Raw genomic sequence first — 20338 nt, forward strand, 5'->3', positions numbered from 1 at the left:
GACAGTAAACTCACTATCATTATTTGGAGTTTTCCCCCAACAGTCAGGCCTGTCAGAATGGCATCATTAGATCGTATGTTGATAACAAAGAGCATATGACGTTGCACGGTCGTGAAACTGGCCGCCCAGTTTTGGGATTCTGGTATTAAGTCCAGAGGTATTTCTGCCAGCAGCTGCTGCATTCCGAGATTGGTTTGTGTGCCTCTGGGATCATGGCTGTTCAGGCGAGGGGGAGCTGTTCATGGGAGGCTACTGGGGTCTCATTTGGGCAGGAAGCAAGGCCGGTTCTGCCCCCCCACCAACCCATCGCGAGATTTCCCATGCATCCCATCATTGCAAGCTCAAGGAAAAAGTTTTTTAAAATATGATTTAAATGATAAAAAATCAGAGATTTTTCTAAAACACAATAATTTAAAACTTTATCAAATACTTTTGAAGTCATCCATATAAGAATCAGGAACAGAGTGAAAAGTTACAGAACAACCTATGTTCTCTCATTCTCTATAAAATGTAGACATTTTGTCTTCCATCTAGATATGATAGGAGGATATCACATACTTCTGGTTGCTTTTTAAAAACTTGGTTTTGGTTTCCAAAATATCACTTTCATGAACCATTCACTAAAAAAAAAAAAAAAAAAGCAAAGCAGAACAAAAAATGTTTAGCTGCTGGTTAAAACCAGATCTTAAAAAACCCTAATGTAATAGGAAAGGAATCTTGGGAGAACTATTCTAGAAAAGCAGAGTGCATCATGGCCACGTACTCAGCGGGTATTTCCAGGACTGGTAGATTGTTTGGCAAAATTGCATTCTTTCTCTTTCCCTATCTTTCCTCCTTTTCGGGAAATGAAGCTTACTTTATAAAAGGAATCAGAATGGGTTTCAAGTTAATCATCCAATCTGATATGAGGAACAACAAGTTCATAATCAGTTCCTGTCTCAGATACTCCTCTCCAGTGCAGAGGACACAATTCTTGGCCCCAAACTGCATTCTTTCAGTGCATTGAACAGTAACTCCTTCTCTTTCCTTCTTTGATAATCAAAAAGAAGTCTCTTGCTCTTGTACCCTAAAAACTTTAACCAAATGCAATCTTATTTGAAATACATGTTGCAAATGCATTTTATCCTTATTTCATTGTTCTATAATTCAGAGTATCTGGATGTAAAGAATCCCTGCTTCAATAAATTCAGTTAACTCTGTGATACTGTAGAAAACCTGGGAAATCTTCCTAAGGTGGATTCAGAAGGAATAGGAAGAATTGTACCCTTATGAATACAGGGAACAAAAACTAAGACATGGAACAATAACAGCTTTCAAAATTCTCCATGTGTTCCTGTGTCTTTCTGTTTTGAAGCCATTCAACATTCCTGGTGCCCTGGGTTACATTTTCAATATGATGATGAGTTCAAAGAACTCATATTTTTGTGGTTTCATTATTTATCAAATTACAAATAAGGAAAGTAGAAATGAAAGCATTTCAAAAGTGAAAGATATTTCTTTCTACCCAGGTGATATATAATGGCAATCCCCATAATAAATAGATGTTCTGAAACATCTGAGGGAATTAGAAGCCCTAAGGGGAAGACTCAGAGATTGAGCAGAACAAGGCATCTATGATGGAAAGTTCTTGGAAAATCAGTGAAGAATTCCATATAGATGAAGAAGTGGGCTTCGCTCTGCCAAATCCACTGGTAAGAGAAGGGACTGAAATATGGACAAAAGTATTTCTTAGCATTACTTTCTTGGACAAATTAACTTCTGCTTAGAACAATTGTAGTTCAGTAGTTTCTGCTGAACAAGTAAGGTGGTGCCAATGGTAGCGGCTGCATTTTAATAAATGGTTTTCACTGAACTTTCAAAACTTTTTCCTTAGAAAGATTTAGATGAACTTCAGGCTTATTTGTTAACAGCTGACTATGGAGCATGATAAAACCAGAAAATTATAATTGTATTTTAGCTTTGAAAGTAAGAATAATATTCTTGCCCCAAGTTGGTTTTATGCAGTTGCATTTTTAGAGGGTCTTTAAAGAATGTAATGAATGGATTGTGAACAAAAAAACTTCTTCCTCTACAGACAGAACTTAACTTTTGCAAAATAAAACTCCTCCCTATTTTGACTATTTGCAAGCTGCTTTGTTTTTGCATTGATATGCTTGCAGTTTGATACAAAGCAAAAGGGTAAAGTGAAATTCAAGACTATTTTATCTATTTATTCATTACTTTATTTGAAGACTACCGTTAACAAAGTTGCTCATAACACAGGGATGGGCATGCAATGCTCCAACACCAGTTGTACCATCAGAGCGACCTTTTCTCCACGATTGTCCCCATTTCTTTTTTTTTTTTCGGTCACATCCAGCGATGCTCAGGGGTTACTCCTGGCTTTGCAGTCAGGAATTACTCCTGGCGTGCTTGGGGGACCATATGGGATGCTGGGGATTGAACCCAGGTCGGCCGAGTGCAAGGCTGTGCTATCGCTCCGGCCCTGTGTCCCCATTTCTTTACCACTGCCCAAGCCTTAGCTTGCACAAAATAGTATGTTTTATGTTGTTTGTTACAACTAAATGGTTAGAAGTATTCTCAAAGAAATTCTTCAGTTAAAAAAATTGTGAAAATTTTTATAACTCACCATGGGGTCAGTAAGTCTTTGTCCAAGGGTTTACTAAGCTGTCTGTTGCTAGTTGAGCCTTCTGCATTTTTTCCTATATTGTCATTTTTGTTTATTGAGCTCAGTGGGCTTCTTTGCTATCTAAAATTTTTGGCTATAAATTTCCTTTACAATTTTTTCTTAAAAACAGGCTTTCCTTAAGATATTTTCCAAAAATTCTATGAGAAACAATATCTCACCAATATTTAATTTCCAACCACTTACATATTATTTTAAAGGAATTTATAAATATTTATTTTCTTTCTATCTCTGGCACTGTCTATGGTTCCCAAGCCCTAGCCAGGAGTGATTCCAGAGCACAGAGCCAGAAGCAAACCCTGAACACAGTCAGGGGTAGCCTCCAAAATGAAACAAACATTAACTCGTTCCATCTTCACACTCTCCTGAATGGTATTTGTGTTTTTTGTATGAAAAGTGTAATAGGCAAGAGGACTTTAAGCAACTTTCCGACTTCAAATAGTTAACAACAAGTCAATAGCAGACAATGAGTCTCATTATTCTGGGTTCAGAGTCTCCAATCTAAATATTATTGTTAGGATGGGAAGGGCCACAATGGGGCAACAGATCAGGAAAGCAACACTCCAGTGGAGGATGTGATGTTCAAATGTTTATGCACAAAATTCTGTCATTAATAATATTGTAAACTATGGTGCTAAAATGAAATAAAATTTTATTCTATGAATCTTTCTCTTAAGAGAAGGAAACATCAAAAGACATTGACTTTTTTTTTCTTTCTTGAGTGTAGTAGACACAGATGTTAGGATCATACTCGATCTCTATTTGCTTATTACTTGTTAAAGAGCACCTTTAAATGCAGCAAATATATCCTTAATCAAAAACTCCAATCTATCTATATTTAAAGTTAGCAAACAGCAAATATTTTGGATAAAGAGAAATCTAAAGTAAATTCCTCTTTTATCCAAGTTTCCTCTTCACATATTCAATTGGTTAAAGAAAATAAAGTATATGATACTGAAGAGATAGTACAAGGTTTAAACCACTGCGGTAGATCCAGTTCAATACTCACATTACATATAAAATCCTAAGCACCAAGCCAGGAGTAGCTCTTAACACCACTGATGTGCTCTCCACCCCCGAAATAAATAATATATGTTTTAATTTTATTGGTGAAATACCCAGCTTACATCACACATCAACACATGCAAGTTAACAATATTTAAGCTTTCCTCTCCTTCTTCTAGGCTTACATAATTGTGGTTTGGATGGCTTCAGAGATATACTTACTATAGTGCAACAAAAACTTTTTCTGAAATTGCAAAATAGTATAGCAAGTCCCTCTACAAGAGTTTAGTTCAGTTAAAAATAAAATGGTTGTAATAATTATGGACACCTTTAGAACAAATTAAAACCCCTAAACAAAAACAAAAGAAAGCTCTTCTTAGAACATAGAGCTGTCACCTTGGAGGTTAGAAAGCCAGGTTCAATGTTCAAACATGGCTTGTCAATTTTTTAATCTATCAACTTCCTATGTCAAAGGCAGATGTGTCTTAGACATATTTCCATCTACATACATGGAAACAACCTCATATAGATGAAAACTGATTTTTTTAATCTAAAAGTTGGATAAAAACAGATTTTGTCATTCAGGAAAAAGTTGATTAATACTCTGTTAGTCTTCATTTATTAATAGTATATGAAATAACCAATGAACTGAAAGTGTGCCACTGATCTATTATATGTTTGTTGGAAATGCTAGAAAATAAGATGATAATAATGATCATGACAAAAATTGTCTTTGGGGAAGATAGCAAAAATAAAATACTTAAGTATGCTGAATATTTAAAACAATAGAAATATAACTGTTACTGAAACACCAAAGCTTGTCATTTATGTAGTTAGGGGAAAAGATTCAGATCAAACAAGAAAGGCATCTATAACTTAGATGCCTTTTATTTCCAAAAATCTGGTTGAATCTTTTATTGCAAAAAATCTGCACTAATAAATTAAACCTATCTGATTCCCTGCATTTCCTGTGTTTGAATTATATATGCAATTTCTTTTATAACTTGTTATACTATTTTCTTCTCTTTGATGCTTAAGAACTTATCACATTGTTGGTCTGAATTAGTCTCTGGGTTTTCACTCTGTTCCCATAGGTAGAGATGATTTGTAAACCTGTTTCCATAGATCTGTATTTATGAATCCAAGAGCAGTCTGGAAACTTAAAGGCAAGATAAGACAGGACATATGGGAGCTTGTTCAGGAATATGAATCTCATTTTGTTGCATTGGTAGATCTTTGTTTTCTCTTGGGTTGAGATCATAAATAGAAGATACAGAGAAATATTGGATTTTATCAGCACTTACTATATGATATATATAAATATATACTTACTTGTCTTGATTAAAAATAAACTTATATAATATATATGTGTGTATAGCATCTTGGTTGCACCATTAATTTATTTTTGAAGTAAACAGATTTTATTTAGAGGCTTTTTGAGGGGGGGAGGAAGGGATAAGTGGGAAAGACAATAGTAAGAATAATGCACTCAAGAGAGAACACGGGCTTCTCCAAGGGTGGAGAGAGCTCTACACACATCCTAGCACTAGACACAAAAGCATTCAAGTACACATCTCAAGAGGGGAGATGTGGTCGACACCTGTGCTCAGGCACCACATGTGCTCGGCCACGTGGGCACAAGCAACATATGGGCTCAGGCAGCATATGCATGCCTGCACCATTAATTTTTATTTTATATTTGTATCTATTGCATCTATAACATCTCCTATATGTTCAATAATGAACCACTTCTATAGGAAATAAAGAATTAAAAGCATAATACATTCCTTACTTTCAAGTAGTGGTACATAAAGAGAGTGCAGATTTTACAAGAAGTTAAAAACACATAACAAATCACAGTAATAAATTCTCATTTTTGTCTCCTGATTTCTGACCCTACTATTATGAAAGGGCCATGGGATTCATAATAAGAGTATGAATCTAGATTGAAGTGATTGGGAGAACTCCTATAAAAATCTTGAGGCGCTTTTATTAAAACTGCAGATGATAACTTGTCCAAAGAGCACTTTTAAATACAGCAAATATGCAGCAAGTATGGCACCCACACTCCAAAATCAGCTACAGGGGGCCTGACTGGACCAATAGTACAACAGGTAGGGCGCCAGTCTTGCACATTGCTGACCTGGGTTTGATCCTCGCATCCCTCATAGTCCTTCAGGTCCCCAGAAGTGATCCTTGAACATAGAGCCAGGAGGAAACCCCAAGCACTGCCAAGTGTGCCCCCCTCCACCCCAGACAAACCAAAAATTGGCAGGTGGTAGCGCCAAGGAGAGAAGAAGAAAGAGCACAGAGGTCAGAGCTGTATTTGTGCAGGTGGTGAACAGACGTGTGCTATAGGTTGGAGAAGAACATCTGAACAGAGGCTGGAGCATAGTATAGCGGGTAGGGCATTTGCCTTGCACAAATTGATGCTGGTTTGATTCCCAGCATCCCATATGGTCCCCCGAACACTGCCAGGAGTAATTCCTGAGTGCAAAGTCAGGAGTAGCCCCTGTGTATCGCTGGGTGCGACCCAAAAAGCAAAAACACAAACCAAAAAATTCTGAACAAACTTGAAAACTGATTAAGGGGTCAGGTGACTGTGAGAGGCAAGACTGCGTTTCAATATTGACACTTGTCAATAAAAGACTTCTTTTATTTTGTCTTTCTTTCAAGGAGGAGCTACCTCCCCCTTATGATGCCTGGGTTCGAATTGCTAAAAATCTTCCTGAGTTGATTGAGACTGGAAACCTACGTGCAGAAGTAGAGAAGGTTTGAATCAGTATCACCTTTTTCTTCTTCTGCAGAACTTCGTATCGTTCAAAATTGACTTTGAAACTAATTGTGCTCATAATAACTTGTGTTAACGTCTCCATTTATTCTCAGCTGCCAACACTCAGCATTGATGATCTGCTAGGGCACAAGTCGCAGCGCCTGGCCCATCTGGTGCTAGGGTACATCACCATGGCATACGTGTGGAATAAGGGTGGTGACGATATCAGGAAGGTTTGGAGAATTCTTTTCTTTCTTATTCTGAATAACAACTTTGCATCCAATATACACAGATATGTAAACAATTTAAAAGCATCAAACTGCAGTTTGTAAAATTTGGATAGCAAAAAATAGGAAAACAAGACATTGATAGGCAACATGTGAACTAAAACCAAAAATCTATCACTATTAGATTTTTATAGTCTTTTATTTATATAGTACAAATGCTTCACTCTGTATACAGATATCTCCTTTGTCTTTCACATAAATAATAATTTAGGCTTTTAGAATTTATGGCACATTCATCTTCATCATCATTTGAACTAACTGTATAATTTTTCATTTGATTACCGGATGTTATTTAACTCTCTATGTATAAATACTTTATTTCTTTTTAATACTTCACTATTTCAATGACACTGAAATCAATATTTTTGAATGTGGCACATTTTTTTCTATGACTTTTGGAGAAATGAACATGTTATATCACTTCTTGATTAGTTATAAATGCCTTTTTGATTTGAACATTCAATTTATGAATTCTTTTTTTCTACCAAAAAAACCTTCATATTTAAAATTGACTTTTTATCTTATTAAGTAAACCAAATCATACGACATCTCTACAGACTGTAATACCAAATCTTTAAAAAAGGGATAAAGTCTATTGTAGAAACTTCTCTAGTTAAAGAAAGTTTCTTTTTGATAACTGTAATTGGTATTTTATCTTGCTTTCCTTCCCAACCCTGTTTAGAAATGTAACTATATAAATAGTCTCACCTTGTGATAAGTCACACCCTGATATATGAAATACAGGGAGAAATTGTTTTGCATCATCACAGGAACATCTAATACTTCTTTATAATCATGATACTGATGCATAGTCTCTGGCTAGACACACACATAAAAGTTTAATTTTGGAGTTTACCTTAAAATTTAGAACCAAATCTCCCAAGGTTCATTAGAGACTGAGAGACTTAGTACGCACGCATTGTATTAAAGAGGGCCATAAATAGCAAAGGAATGCAGATGGCTGCAGAAGAGTAAGATTCCAGAAGAATTAAAAGGCATTATCTTGAAATGCTTCTTGGAAGACTTGGATTACCCTTTAAGAGGTTGTTAGAATTTATCTAAGAGAGAGGAGCATAAAAGAAAGGAAAAAAATCTAGTGAAAAATTTGGAGACCAAAATATGCATGCTATAATTAAAGACTAGTATACCCATAAGACTGAAGATCAGAATTATAAATATTTAGCTTATAGTATTTCCATTTTCTGCATATCACATTTTTCTGAAGAGATTTTAGGAATTAGAGATAGAAAAAATATAAAAGGTTGAAAAATATTCAGCTAAGTACATTTTAGAAGAGAGAGAACATACAGACAAAAAGTAAGATCTGCCAATAAAAAGTATAGTTTTGCTCACAGGTGATAAGAAATTAGTTGAATTTCTTAGGAGTTATATAGCTATATATGTATGATTATATTAAGATGTTCACTGTTTTTTCATTTTTCCTATTTATTCAAAATCAATATCATTTACTATTTGGCCATTTATATAAGTTATAGAATAGCAGAATATATTTATGAAATTTGTATAAATTATTTGCCAATCAAGATGTTTCAGCAGCCTGTAAAGAATTATTCTCTATAATCAATGATTTATAATCAATGATTGTGTTCCAACATTTTATTCTCTTGGTAAATTTTTAAAGTCTAAGCATATTAAACTAATCTGAAGCTACTTGGGTTATAGCTACTATAATTTTCACAGAATTATGGGTGAGTCATATTCATTCACCTACTGCAGAAGCTCCAGCAACCACTTTCCAGGGGATACAAAGTCCTATTCTTTGTCTTATAAAATGTACAAATTTCAATCATAGTTGGAATTGATGCAGATGATCCTAGTTAATATATGATGCCATTAGATTGTCAAACAAAGGATCTCGGGGTAGAGAACTCAGGCTGATGAATAAAATGTTAGCATTATGATCATTAGAAACTTTGAAGAACAAAGCCAAGTGTGTGAAAACACTTTTAAAACTGTGCTAACCCATCAGAATTGACCCATGGCAGGAAACATTTCACTCTGGGACTACATACAGAACAACGTTTGTGAATACCAATTTCAAGAAAAAAAGAGATGAGATATGACCTAAAGATAGTAGAACATACATAAACACATATAGTACATAGTCTATCAAAAAGTCTTACATACAGATACTTTTGGAGACTTTAAGGCTATTTTCATATTCTTAGTGGACTAAAAAGCATCTCTCATAGAATATTGTTTGCTTAATAAATATTTCTGTAATGGTTATGGATGAATGATTGACTACAATAACTCACAGGTCATTAGAAGGTCAGCAGTTTAGCTTTGGTTGCTGTGGTCCTGTATTTCCTTTTTTTTCTCAATGATTCATTATGTCCATACCACCACAAATCCCAAATGCAAACATTTAACAATTCTGAGAATTAAGTTATGAAATCAAGAAGGGAATGATTTATTTGCTTGTTCTCAAAATGACAAATGAAGAACAGCTAATATTTAATTGCCTAACAGACAAAGACAGTGTAAAAACTTGAACGGTTAATATTGTGTTTGAATTAGATCCTGCCAAGCAACATTGCAATTCCTTTTTGCAAAGTCTCTGAGAAACTGGGGCTGCCGCCTATCATGGTTTATGCTGACTGTGTCTTGGCAAACTGGAAGAAAAAGGATCCCCGCGGGTATGTAAACACCGTCTTAGTAGAAATGAAAGTAGGGTGTGCTATTCAAATCATGCCGCTTAGTCATTGGTTTAATTTTTGTCTGCACATTTCTTATTTGCGTTTAGATATGGTTTCTTTGTCCAGTGAATGTATGGCTATAAATGACTATACATAACTATAATAATGGATGAAGGGATATAATACAAGGAAATGTAAAGATCTGAAGCTGTGTGATGAATTTTGCTGTCATATATGCGTAAGAAACTATGATGAAGATGTGAAATATTTCTCTAACCTCAGAGATTTACTTTGTGCTTCTTGCCATTAAGGCAAACCATATATATTTTTTCTTTTTGGGTGACATCCAGCGATGCACAGGGGTTACTCCTGGCTCTGCACTCAGGAATTACTCTTGGCGGTGCCCAGGAAACCCAGTTCAGCCACATGCAAGAAACACGCCCTCCCCACTGTGCTATCATTCCAAACCCTGAAGGCAAACATATCATGATCTGTCTTACCAAAAGTCTTTTCTGTTATTAGAGAGCATAGCAGTGAAATAATAGAATATGTATTCTTTCATGTCTGGCTTCTGTTCACAGCCATGTTTATGAGATTACACATGTAAATTTTTTTTATTGTTTCTTTATTTCTTTCTTTCTTTATTTTTTTTATTGAGTCACCATGTGGAAAGTTACAAAGTTTTCAGGTAAATTTTTAAATGTCCAGTTTTGTTTAACTCGCCTTAAGCAAAGGAAATGGCATATTCTCAGAATTTCAGTCTGAAGTACTTCCTAATAACTGAATAAGGGAATTCAATACAATAAAAAGACAGAAGGATTAAGGGATCTCAAATATCTGGATGTGCAAAATCAGTGGAACATTATAGTAACAGAATAACCACAAAATAAATTATTTTTATTTAAACTAGTTTTTTTATAATACCTGAATATTAAAAAAATTAGGGTGATTTAATTTAAATCACATTTTAGTGCTTGCTTTTACAACTTTTGCTGACTTATCATTGATTTATAATATTACAGGATTTCAGAGCCTAACTTCATATCTATGTTTGTGTGTGTAATTGTCACCTTGTCACCATTTCTACTATCAAAGTCTTACTGTCAATCAAAGTGGAGACCCCTCTGCCTTTTTTTTTCTACTGTAGCCAGATTTTATTTTATTTATTTATTTTAATTTTTTTTATTCTTTTATAGAATCACCATGTGGAAAGTTACAAAGCTTTCAGGTTTAAGTCTCAGTTATACAATGCTCGAACACCCATCCCTTCACCAGTGCACATATTCCACGACCAATAATCACAGTATACCTCCCCCCCCACCTCCCCAGTCCCCCACCCCGCATGTGTAACTGGTACATTTCACTTTACTTTCACTTTACTTTGATTACATTCAATATTTCAACAAAAAATTCACTATTATTGATTTGGAGTTTCTCCCCCCTAAAATCGACCTGCTGAAAAGAAAGCATTTGATAATTTGTTTTCCATTGCTGAGAATGAAGAGATATGAGGTCGAGAGGTCGCACTAGCAGCCGTATGGGTTTGGATTTCTGTATTTTAGTAACTAAATCCAGAGAAATATCTGCCAGAGATCGCAACATTGTAAGCTTGTACCTCTCAGCTACTTTATATTCCACATGTGAGTGCAATCTTTCTATGTCTGTCTCTTTCATTCTGACTCATTTCACTCAGCATGATACTTTCCATGTTGATCCACTTATATGCAAATTTCATGACTTCATGTTTTCTGACAGCTACGTAGTGTTCCATTGTGTAGATATACCAGAGTGTCTTTAGCCAGTCATCTGTTTTCGGGCACTCTGGTTTTTTCCATATTGTGGCTATTGTAAACAGTGTGCCCTCTGCCTTTTCTTTCCACCCCCACTTTCCTTTCCCCCTAGCAACCACCTTAGTTTTCACTGAGTCCAGGAGATCATTTTGTTGTTTCTTGTTGAGTCATTTGTTCTAGCAATTCATATTCTACATAGGAATGAAACTGCCCACTAATTGTCTTTTATTTTCTTTACATATCACTTCAAGTCCCACCTATTTTGCCCCAAAGGTTTCATATTTTTATAATGGCATGAGAATATTTCCTTGAATACTACAGCATATTTAATCCAGTCATTTATTAATTGAACCCGGTGCAAGGCAAACGCCCTACTTGTTTCAATATGCTAAAAACAGTAACAAGTCTCACAACGTAGATGTTACTGATGCCCACCCAAGCAAATTTATGAACAACAGGACGACAGTGCAGTGCTATATTTATTAATGGGAAATTAGGCTAATTTCATTTTTAAACCAATAAGACTGTTATGAGTATAGGAATACAAATATCCTTCCTAAAAAGTTTTATTTTTTATATAAATTTAATTTTAGGTGTCTTATTCCTAAATGGATTCATGTGGAATTTTTGTTTTGTTCTGTTTTGGGTCGGAGACCACATATGGCAGTGCTCAGGACTTACTCCTGGCTCTGTGTTCAGGGCTCACTTTTGACGGCACTCTGGGGACTCCACAGTGACCTGGGGTTCAAACCCTCAGCCGCATGTAAACCAAGTACTTAGTGCTGACCATCTCTGTGGCTCTTTCACATGGAATTTTTTATTGTAATTCTGTAAACAACTTCTGTGCCAATTTCCATAGTGATTGTACCCATTAACATCCCTAGGAACAGAGTATGACTTCCCTTTAGTCAGTGTCTTCGACAATACCAGTCATTTCCCAGGAGTGTTAGATAGGCGACCTTCTCACAGGATTGAGGGGAAAGCTTCAATTTCAGTTTCAGTTCCAGTTTCGATTTCCCAAATTCCAAGTGATGTTAGCGGTTTTTATTTTTGTAGATTGTTTGTATGTCTTCTTTGTGCAAGGATCATTCTTCACATATTTTGGCACTTAAAAAAGGACTTGTCTTCTGTTGCTCTAAAGTTGTGTCAATTCTTCATAAGTTTTTAATATTAGTGTCTGGTCAGATGGATGTTATGCAAATATCTTCTCCCAGTTTTCAGATTGACTTTTGGGTTCCTGGTAGACTTTTTGCTATGACAATTTTTTTGTTTGTTTGTTTTTGGACCACACCCAGTGATGCTCAGGGCTTAGTCCAGCCATGAGACAGCTTTTGATTTGATGCAATTCTAATTGTTTGTTATTACTTTTATTTATCTTGACATATAGGTTGACCCTCCCAATACAGCTCAAATATTGAGGTTCTGGAATGTACCACCAATGTTTTATTCAATGTATTTTATGTACTGGGTTATAATGTCCAAGACTTTTATTAATTTTTAAATTTTATTTAAGAAATCCATGCCAAGTCTTTGCAAAGTCCACTTGAGGAATTTTAAAAGCACATTTCTGATTGTGTCTCACTATGTCTTAATATATCTAGAAATATATATTAGATTTAATATTAGATTTAATTTGTGCCGAATATATCAAAATTAAATCTATTAACAGTGACAACCATTTGATTTTTAAATTAATTCTTTCTCTTCCTACATATTCATTGCTTTACGGATGCTTCCATAAGACCCATGACTTATGAGTAAGTATTTAATATTTTCTTTGATCTGAGGTCTTTGTGTTTCCATAGTAAATATGTTTTACAGTATTCTCCAAATGCCTTTTTTTTTTTTTGGTTTTTGGGTCACACCCGGCGATGCACAGGGGTTACTCGTGGCTCTTCACTCAGGAATTACCCCTGGCGGTGCTCAGGGGACCATATGGGACGCTGGGATTAGAACCCGGGTCGGCCGCGTGCAAGGCAAATGCCCTACCCGCTGTGCTATCGCTGCAGCCCTCCAAATGCCTTTTAAAAAAAGTTAATTAAATTCAATCAAAAACCTCTACTTGTTTAAAAGGCAAATAATACCAGTCTTCAGTTAATATTTACAACTGTGAAATAACTGTATCTATTTGATATTATAGTCATAGAAAACATGAGATATTGGAAACAAAAGAAGTCTTGGAATTTCTAGTTCCAAATTCCAGAATAGAATTAATAGGTCGTAAATCAATCTGTTGTTAAATATCTGATTTTAGACAATTGGCCTAACATTACTCTCTTCAATCATGATGAAGCAAGTTGAACCTACTAGATTTATTGTTTAAGATCATTTTGAAAATAAAACTGGATAAGTAAGACTACCTGAAAACTACACAGTACTTGACAAATATGTCAATACTTCTGATTAACTATTTACTTATTTGCCCGATTTTTTTAGGAACATGGACATTCTGTTTTCATTTCCCGGTGGGGATTGCAGTAAAGGATTCTTCTTGGTTTCTCTATTGGTGGAAACAGCAGCAGCTACTGCAATTAGAGTAAGTCTAACTATCCAGCACGAATATCCAGCATGGAAATGTCATGCATTGCTTCATGTGGCATAATAATTACTTAGTAGCGGACTATATTAATTGTGAAATAACTGTAACCTGACTAAATGCCACAATTAGAAATAGTAGATTGTCTTGTGGGTATAAATATTTGATTTTTGTGTTCATCTAAAATCTAAAATGTAAGACTCATATCTATTTAGAATCAAATCGGAAACCCTGATTGGTGGAGGGAAGTTGACAGTTTGGTTGTGGTTCTGGAGTCAGAACACAGTGTGCAGAAAACTCTCACTAACAGGATTGTAGAATATGGTGCCTCAAAAATTGAGGGGAAAATGTTCAATGTAATTTAATGTATCATAGTGATATTGTCCAAGTGCTGACACTACTAGAAATATAAATATATACTGATATAAACCTCTCTAAATAATAAATGTATGAAGATAATCAAGCTTACTAATATAAGGAAATTAGTCAAACCATTGTAGGGTACTCAGCCCAAGGACGGGGTAGAGGGGGGCAAAAATCAAACCATAAGTTTAACTTAGGCATTAGGATTTAAGGTAAATTTGATTAGAGAATTAGTGATAGAAAATCCTAAGTGCTAACACTTTTTTCTTTCTTTTTTGTTCTGTAGGTAATTCCCACAATATTCAATGCAGTACAACATAAGGACTGTGATACTTTGCAAGAAGCACTGAGTCAAATAGTTTCTTGTCTGGAAAAAGCTCTTGAAGTATTTAAACATATTCGTGGCAAGTATTTATTCCATATAACATCCTAGACAGGTAGTGAAGAGTTTCTGAATATGTGAGGTGTTGCGTTGTTGAGGTAGTAGAGGCAGAAAAACAGCTATTGCTCAGGGTCTGTTGTGTGCCTTTATCTTACCTCACTAAATAACTATATGTGCCATTGTAGTACATTTCATTATATTCACTGGCTATAGCTTGGAAATTAAATTTAGAGAGACAGAAAAATGAAGATTGTATAGGTAGTAAATAGGAAAGCCAGAATTTCAAGGTAGCTTTGTCCCCATGGAATGTTCTTTTCTTTCAACTAAAAACTACGGGGACCCATGTCATTTGTGCCGGCAGTTTCAAGCTCTGAGAAACATAATTTCTACCTGATAGAAGCTTGATGCGTTCTGCTTCTTTTAGAGGTTGACTAAGAAACATACAAAACCATTGAGCTCAAAACATATCTCAAAACAATTACAAAACAATCCAAAAAACATGTGAACAATCATTTGCAAAAGGAAATTGGCTTTACTTGTTAGACCAAATATGACCTCAAGCTGGGGTTTTCAGTTCCTGGTAATAGGTCCATCACAAGAAGACTGACCTTTAAATCAAAGACATTTGGAGGCTTTATAAAAAAGTCCCAGGTATATGGGTCATAAAATTGAAGTTTGTTTCTGTTTTGTTGTAGCTTAGAGTCAGATCTTTGTGTTTTTATCAGTAAGGACCTGAGGAGGTTTTAAAGAAAGTTTAAAAGGTCATCTGAGTTTGAGTGACAGGTAGACCCTGGCTATTCAGCTCTAGTTATGAATTAGCATCCCTCCACCCCAGAGACCCTATTTGGTAGGTCCAGGAAAATACGGGGTTCCCTTGGAAGAGGACAGTTTGTGAGAGAGTTTGTCCTTTTATTTTCAGATGGATCTTAAGACTTTCCTATAGTCGATGCTAAATTTTACTATTAGTTGTTTGCTGTTTGTTCTTTTGTATCTGCCCCCTCACTCAGCACTCCAGAGCTAATGCTGCTTAATTAAATGCATCTCATCTTTTCACAGATTATGTGGACCCAGACCTCTTTTTCAATGTTCTTCGCATATACTTGTCAGGGTATGTAAGATTTTTGGGAATTTTTTATCTTAAACAATTAACATGAAAAGCACACCGATTCTCTGTGTGTCGAGAAAGAATAGACATATGAATGTTTCTTACTTAGCCAGGCAGACACATGGGGAGAGGAGTTAGGCACTTTCATGAGAGGAGAATTATCTCTGCCGATGCAAAGCCAAGGTTCACGTCACAGAATTTTTATTCCAAATGTGCTCAGAGCCATGTTATATTATTACTATTCTCATGCATGAAAAAAACTGGGAAGTGTGGAAGAACAATGAAATCTAATGCTGTCATCTTTCATTCATTCTCTTCTGCAAGATTTTGTATCTGAAATTTTGACTGTTCACACATAGAGTGCTTGCTTATCATTTTCTTCCTGATCTAGCTGGAAAGGAAAGTCCTTACTGTCAGAGGGTCTGGTGTATGAAGGAGTCTGGGACACCCCAAAGAAATTCGCAGGAGGCAGTGCAGCTCAAAGCAGCATCTTTCAGTGCTTTGATGTTCTTCTGGGCATCAAGCAGGATGCTGGAGGTGAGTAGAAATGATCTTTTATGTTAAGACAACAGTATATATTTTTTGCAGTGTGGGGATTGAGCACTGCTCCTTTCACATAGACAAGGCATAAATAAGCTTTTCTACTGAACTACATCCCAGTCTTAATACAGTAGTATTTTAATAGCTAAAAAGATCTTTCCCATAAGCATCTCAAAGACATATTCCTGAGGTTTTTCAGTACAGAATTTGTTGGATTGTCTATCTTCCTTCCATTTCACAGATGAAGCAGCAGAAACTTGAAAAAAGATAAGTGGCTAGTTCTTTCCCTTAACCAGTGGGAAGAAGTAAAGTATATCACTCTTTTTTGTTTTTTTTTGTTTTTTGGGTCACACCCGGTGATGCACAGGGGCCACTCCTGGCTCTGCACTCAGGAACCACTCCTGGTGGTGCTCAGGGTACCATATGGGATGCTGGGATTTGAACCCAGGTCGGCCCCATGCAAGGCAAATGCCCTACCCACTATGCTATCACTCCAGACCCAGTATATCACTCTCTTGATCTTGATATTTGAATAGGAGTGTAAGGCCTAGTTTACTCTGAAGAGATATCACATATTCTGAAAATGTAGGATCTGATTCAGAAAGAGAAAGTCATTGGAAAATGAGATAGGATAGTATCTTAAATTGGGGATGGGAGATTCCAATGATAAGGAGTCTTGAAACTGCCTTTTACAGCCATTCTGCAGCCCAGGGGCAAAGCTCAAATAGGAATTTTAATCCAAACCACGTTTATCATTTGAGTTTAGAAGCTTAGAGTGAGATGAAGAAAAATCTCAAGAAAGAATTTCTTTTGGGGCTGGAGAGATAGCACAGCGGGTAGGGCGTTTGCCTTGCACGCGGCCGACCCGGGTTCAAATCCCAGCATCCCACATGGTCCCCTGAGCACGGCCAGGGGTAATTCCTGAGTGCAGAGCCAGGACTAACCCCTGTGCATCGCCAGGTGTGACCCAAAAAACAAAAAACAAAAAAAAAAAAAGAATTTCTTTTTACTCTGTTTTCCTGAACTTCTATTTTACAGTCAAAAGATCAAAAGATAAATCTTTGAGCTAGGTGAAGTGTTTTTTTTATTTAATTATGAATTGATGCGCTTATTTGAAATTGATCCCTTAAATACTATTTTGGACTCAGTATCATGATCTTCCTATATCATTGTCTTTCTAGAAGAAACAATTCAGAAGAAAAAAGAAGTATAGTATTTTCATTTTTTAGAATGAAAGAATGAATTTGACATTTGTTTGTATGTATATATACCTTATATATATATAACAATAATTCCCATTATGAATAGCAAGATTTTTAGCTTTAGAATGGTTACAAATTCTAGTCTCAAATTCTGTTGCTCGATCCCAACCTAACTCAGCCCTCCTTCCCCCAAATGGAGAATGTGGAGTTTCCTACAAACTCATCTTTCTTGTGCCCCTTCAGAAGCTGCTGAATTCCTCCAGGAAATGAGAACATATATGCCACCGGCTCATCAGAATTTCCTTCGCTCGATGGAGGAAGGGCCCTCCCTTCGTGAATTTATCCTTTCCGAAGGTAACGCCAGTCTTCAGAGCCATTACGACAAATGTGTGAAAGCCATGGTTGCTTTGAGAAACTACCATTTAAATATAGTAGCCGACTACATTGTGGCTCCTTCACGAAAGCAGTCCAAGGCGAAGGAAACAGCTGAAGAGAGTTGCAAAGGAACTGGGGGAACTAGTGTTATAGATTTCCTAAAGACAGTAAAGAATAAAACTGTATCATTCGTGATGAAAAAAGATTGATGGAACCCAACGAGGGTGCGTTGTGTCAGGATAAAAATGTCTGTCACTTGTTACTTGTCATGATCCTAGACACTTATGAAGGAGATACAAAACTTATCACACGCACTATAAAAGATTTCTGTAACATTTTGAATATCAGCATTCCTTGTCAGAAAATTATAAGAATACATTATGGCTATCACGATATTCTACATCTTATCTTTAGAATATTATAATTAAATTAAGACTATTAGATAGTAAAATGCTGAAAATACTGCTTTTATAACTGCTTTTATAAAATGATCACTTAATAGTTTTCCAGAAACACTGAACTGTACATGCTACCTTCAGGCATCTGATAGATTCCTGTACTTTCCTGATAGCAATATAAGAGTGCTCTATGACTATGCATTTACTTGTGTGTATTTTTTGGGGGGAGGGGGAGGACTGGGGACTTGTATGTATTCTCATTTCATGATAAACTTCTGGATGCCAGCTTTGAAACTCTACCGTATTGTTTACCAGAAACCTAAATCTCCAACTCTTAATAAATGGCTTAGCAAATTGTGCATTCAATAAGCATACAGAAATAAATGATTTAATCATGTGTGTTCAAATGTAAGTTAATTTTCTATTATCACTTGGGGCTAACAAGAAGTGGCGCCCCTTGAAATAAACTTTTGATAAAGCATAGGGGAAGTTGAGGCAGAGGCACGCACAACTCCCCCTACCCGATTCTATGCTCATTAAGAAAGGTTTTATGGGAACACAAAATAATCGAAAACAGTATTTACTAAAAGAGAGATGGCAAATAAAGGAAGTTAGAATACACGGAAGGGTAGAGAGTCAACTAAGGTAAAGAGAAAACAGCAAAGACACTCACAAGGTAAGGAATCAGAGGGAGTATCAATGCAGTCTTTGTTTTGTCTTATTTTATTTATTGTGGTGGAAGTTTGGACCATACACTGGGCTGTGCTCAGAGCTTATTTCTGACTGTCTGCAAGGATCAATCCAGTGGGGCTCAGGGGACCCATATGGTACCTGGGATCAATCTCAGGTTATCCATGTACAAAGCAAGCCCCTTACCCACCAGGCTAGCTTTCTGGTCAATTTTTGCTTTTGTTAAGGTTTCAGACTTCCCTCTATCCTTTTCCTTCACACTCATCTCCCCAAATGGGTGAGATATGAGTTCCTGACTGTATGTGCCCATTTCCATGGATTGACTTTGTAACTAAAAACTGCCTTGACACCAGCAAGTGTGATTTAGATATATTAAAATATTAAAATGATTGCACAATAAGCTAGAGTTAACCCAGTGGTCACTCAGGACTGACCCATGCTTGCTGACCCTTGCCATAACAGAAGCAATAGAACCCGCAAGTTGTCAAAATTGCAGTGCAATATTTTTATACCATAAATTGGAACTGGAGACTGGCTTAGAGCTTTGCTGCTAGCCTATTTAGGTTGCTTATCTTTCTTTGCCCTATCTCATGATGTCACACTTAACATTTTCTATTACCTACCTAATTTGTTTCTCTTGCTTGAGAAGTCAGGGATGTAGGGTGTTCCTACTCTAATGTGAATATATTTAATAATGGAATTCTATAAAGTTAGGTCTGGAGAGGAACATAATCATAGGAATCAAGCTTATTTTCAAGATGTCAAACTTAAAATTTAGAAGAGTATATTGTTCCTTGGGCTGGAGCGATAGCACAATGGTAGGGTGTTCACCTTTCACTCGGCCAACCCATGTTCGATTCCTCTGCCCCTCTGGGGGAGCCTGGAAAGTTACCGAGAGTATTGCGCCCACACGGCTGAGCCTGGCAAGCTACCCGGGGTGTATTGGATATGCCAAAAACAGTAACAATAAGTCTCACAATGAGAGATGTTACTGGTGTCCACTCGAATAAATCGATGAGCAACGGGATGACAGTGACAGTGATATTGTTCCTTAGATAATGCAATTAGTTGTCAGTAAAATGAAAACTTAATTATTTTGATCAGTCTTGTCATTTTTTGAAATATAATTTAGAGGAGCCCTGGCTTTAGAGCAATATCTTTGAAGGGTAAATAAAGGAAGTGAGGTGATTTGGCAAGATCTCATGAGGTAGAATAGGTGGTATAGAATAAAACTCCAGGCAGGATTGAATTTTATTAATGGTTTTCCTCTTAGGAAAAACATCTCTCATACTAGGGGCAGTCCTACCTCAGCAGGCTGAATACATGTTTTGCATGTATTGAATACATGATTGCTGGTACTGTATGGATGCTTGGGTACTGCTGGAATGATCTCTGAGCACAGAACTGAAAGTAGATCCTGACCACTTCCAGATGTAACTCAAATCATACCAACCAACCAACAAAAATTTCCTTACTTTGAAAATTACATCAACCCTCTCCCACCTCCAGTCTGTATTTGATCCCTGGCTGAGTCTATTCTCATAAA

At 36.2% G+C, this 20338-nt stretch overlaps 1 protein-coding gene across 1 annotated transcript; it reads left to right on the forward strand.

The window, feature by feature from the left end:
- Window positions 1-1583: 1583 nt before the first annotated feature.
- Window positions 1584-17913, forward strand: LOC101553130 (indoleamine 2,3-dioxygenase 1-like). Its single transcript, XM_055118628.1, has 10 exons — window positions 1584-1691; window positions 6368-6463; window positions 6578-6697; window positions 9293-9411; window positions 12944-12958; window positions 13638-13737; window positions 14387-14504; window positions 15539-15590; window positions 15979-16124; window positions 17573-17913. The coding sequence occupies exons 1-10, from the start codon at window positions 1614-1616 to the stop codon at window positions 17911-17913; spliced, it is 1185 nt and encodes a 394-aa protein (XP_054974603.1). The 5' UTR covers window positions 1584-1613.
- The last annotated feature ends 2425 nt before the right edge of the window (window positions 17914-20338 follow it).

This window comes from Sorex araneus, chromosome 10, assembly GCF_027595985.1.
Source record: "Sorex araneus isolate mSorAra2 chromosome 10, mSorAra2.pri, whole genome shotgun sequence".
In the NCBI taxonomy this organism is placed as follows: domain Eukaryota; kingdom Metazoa; phylum Chordata; class Mammalia; order Eulipotyphla; family Soricidae; genus Sorex; species Sorex araneus.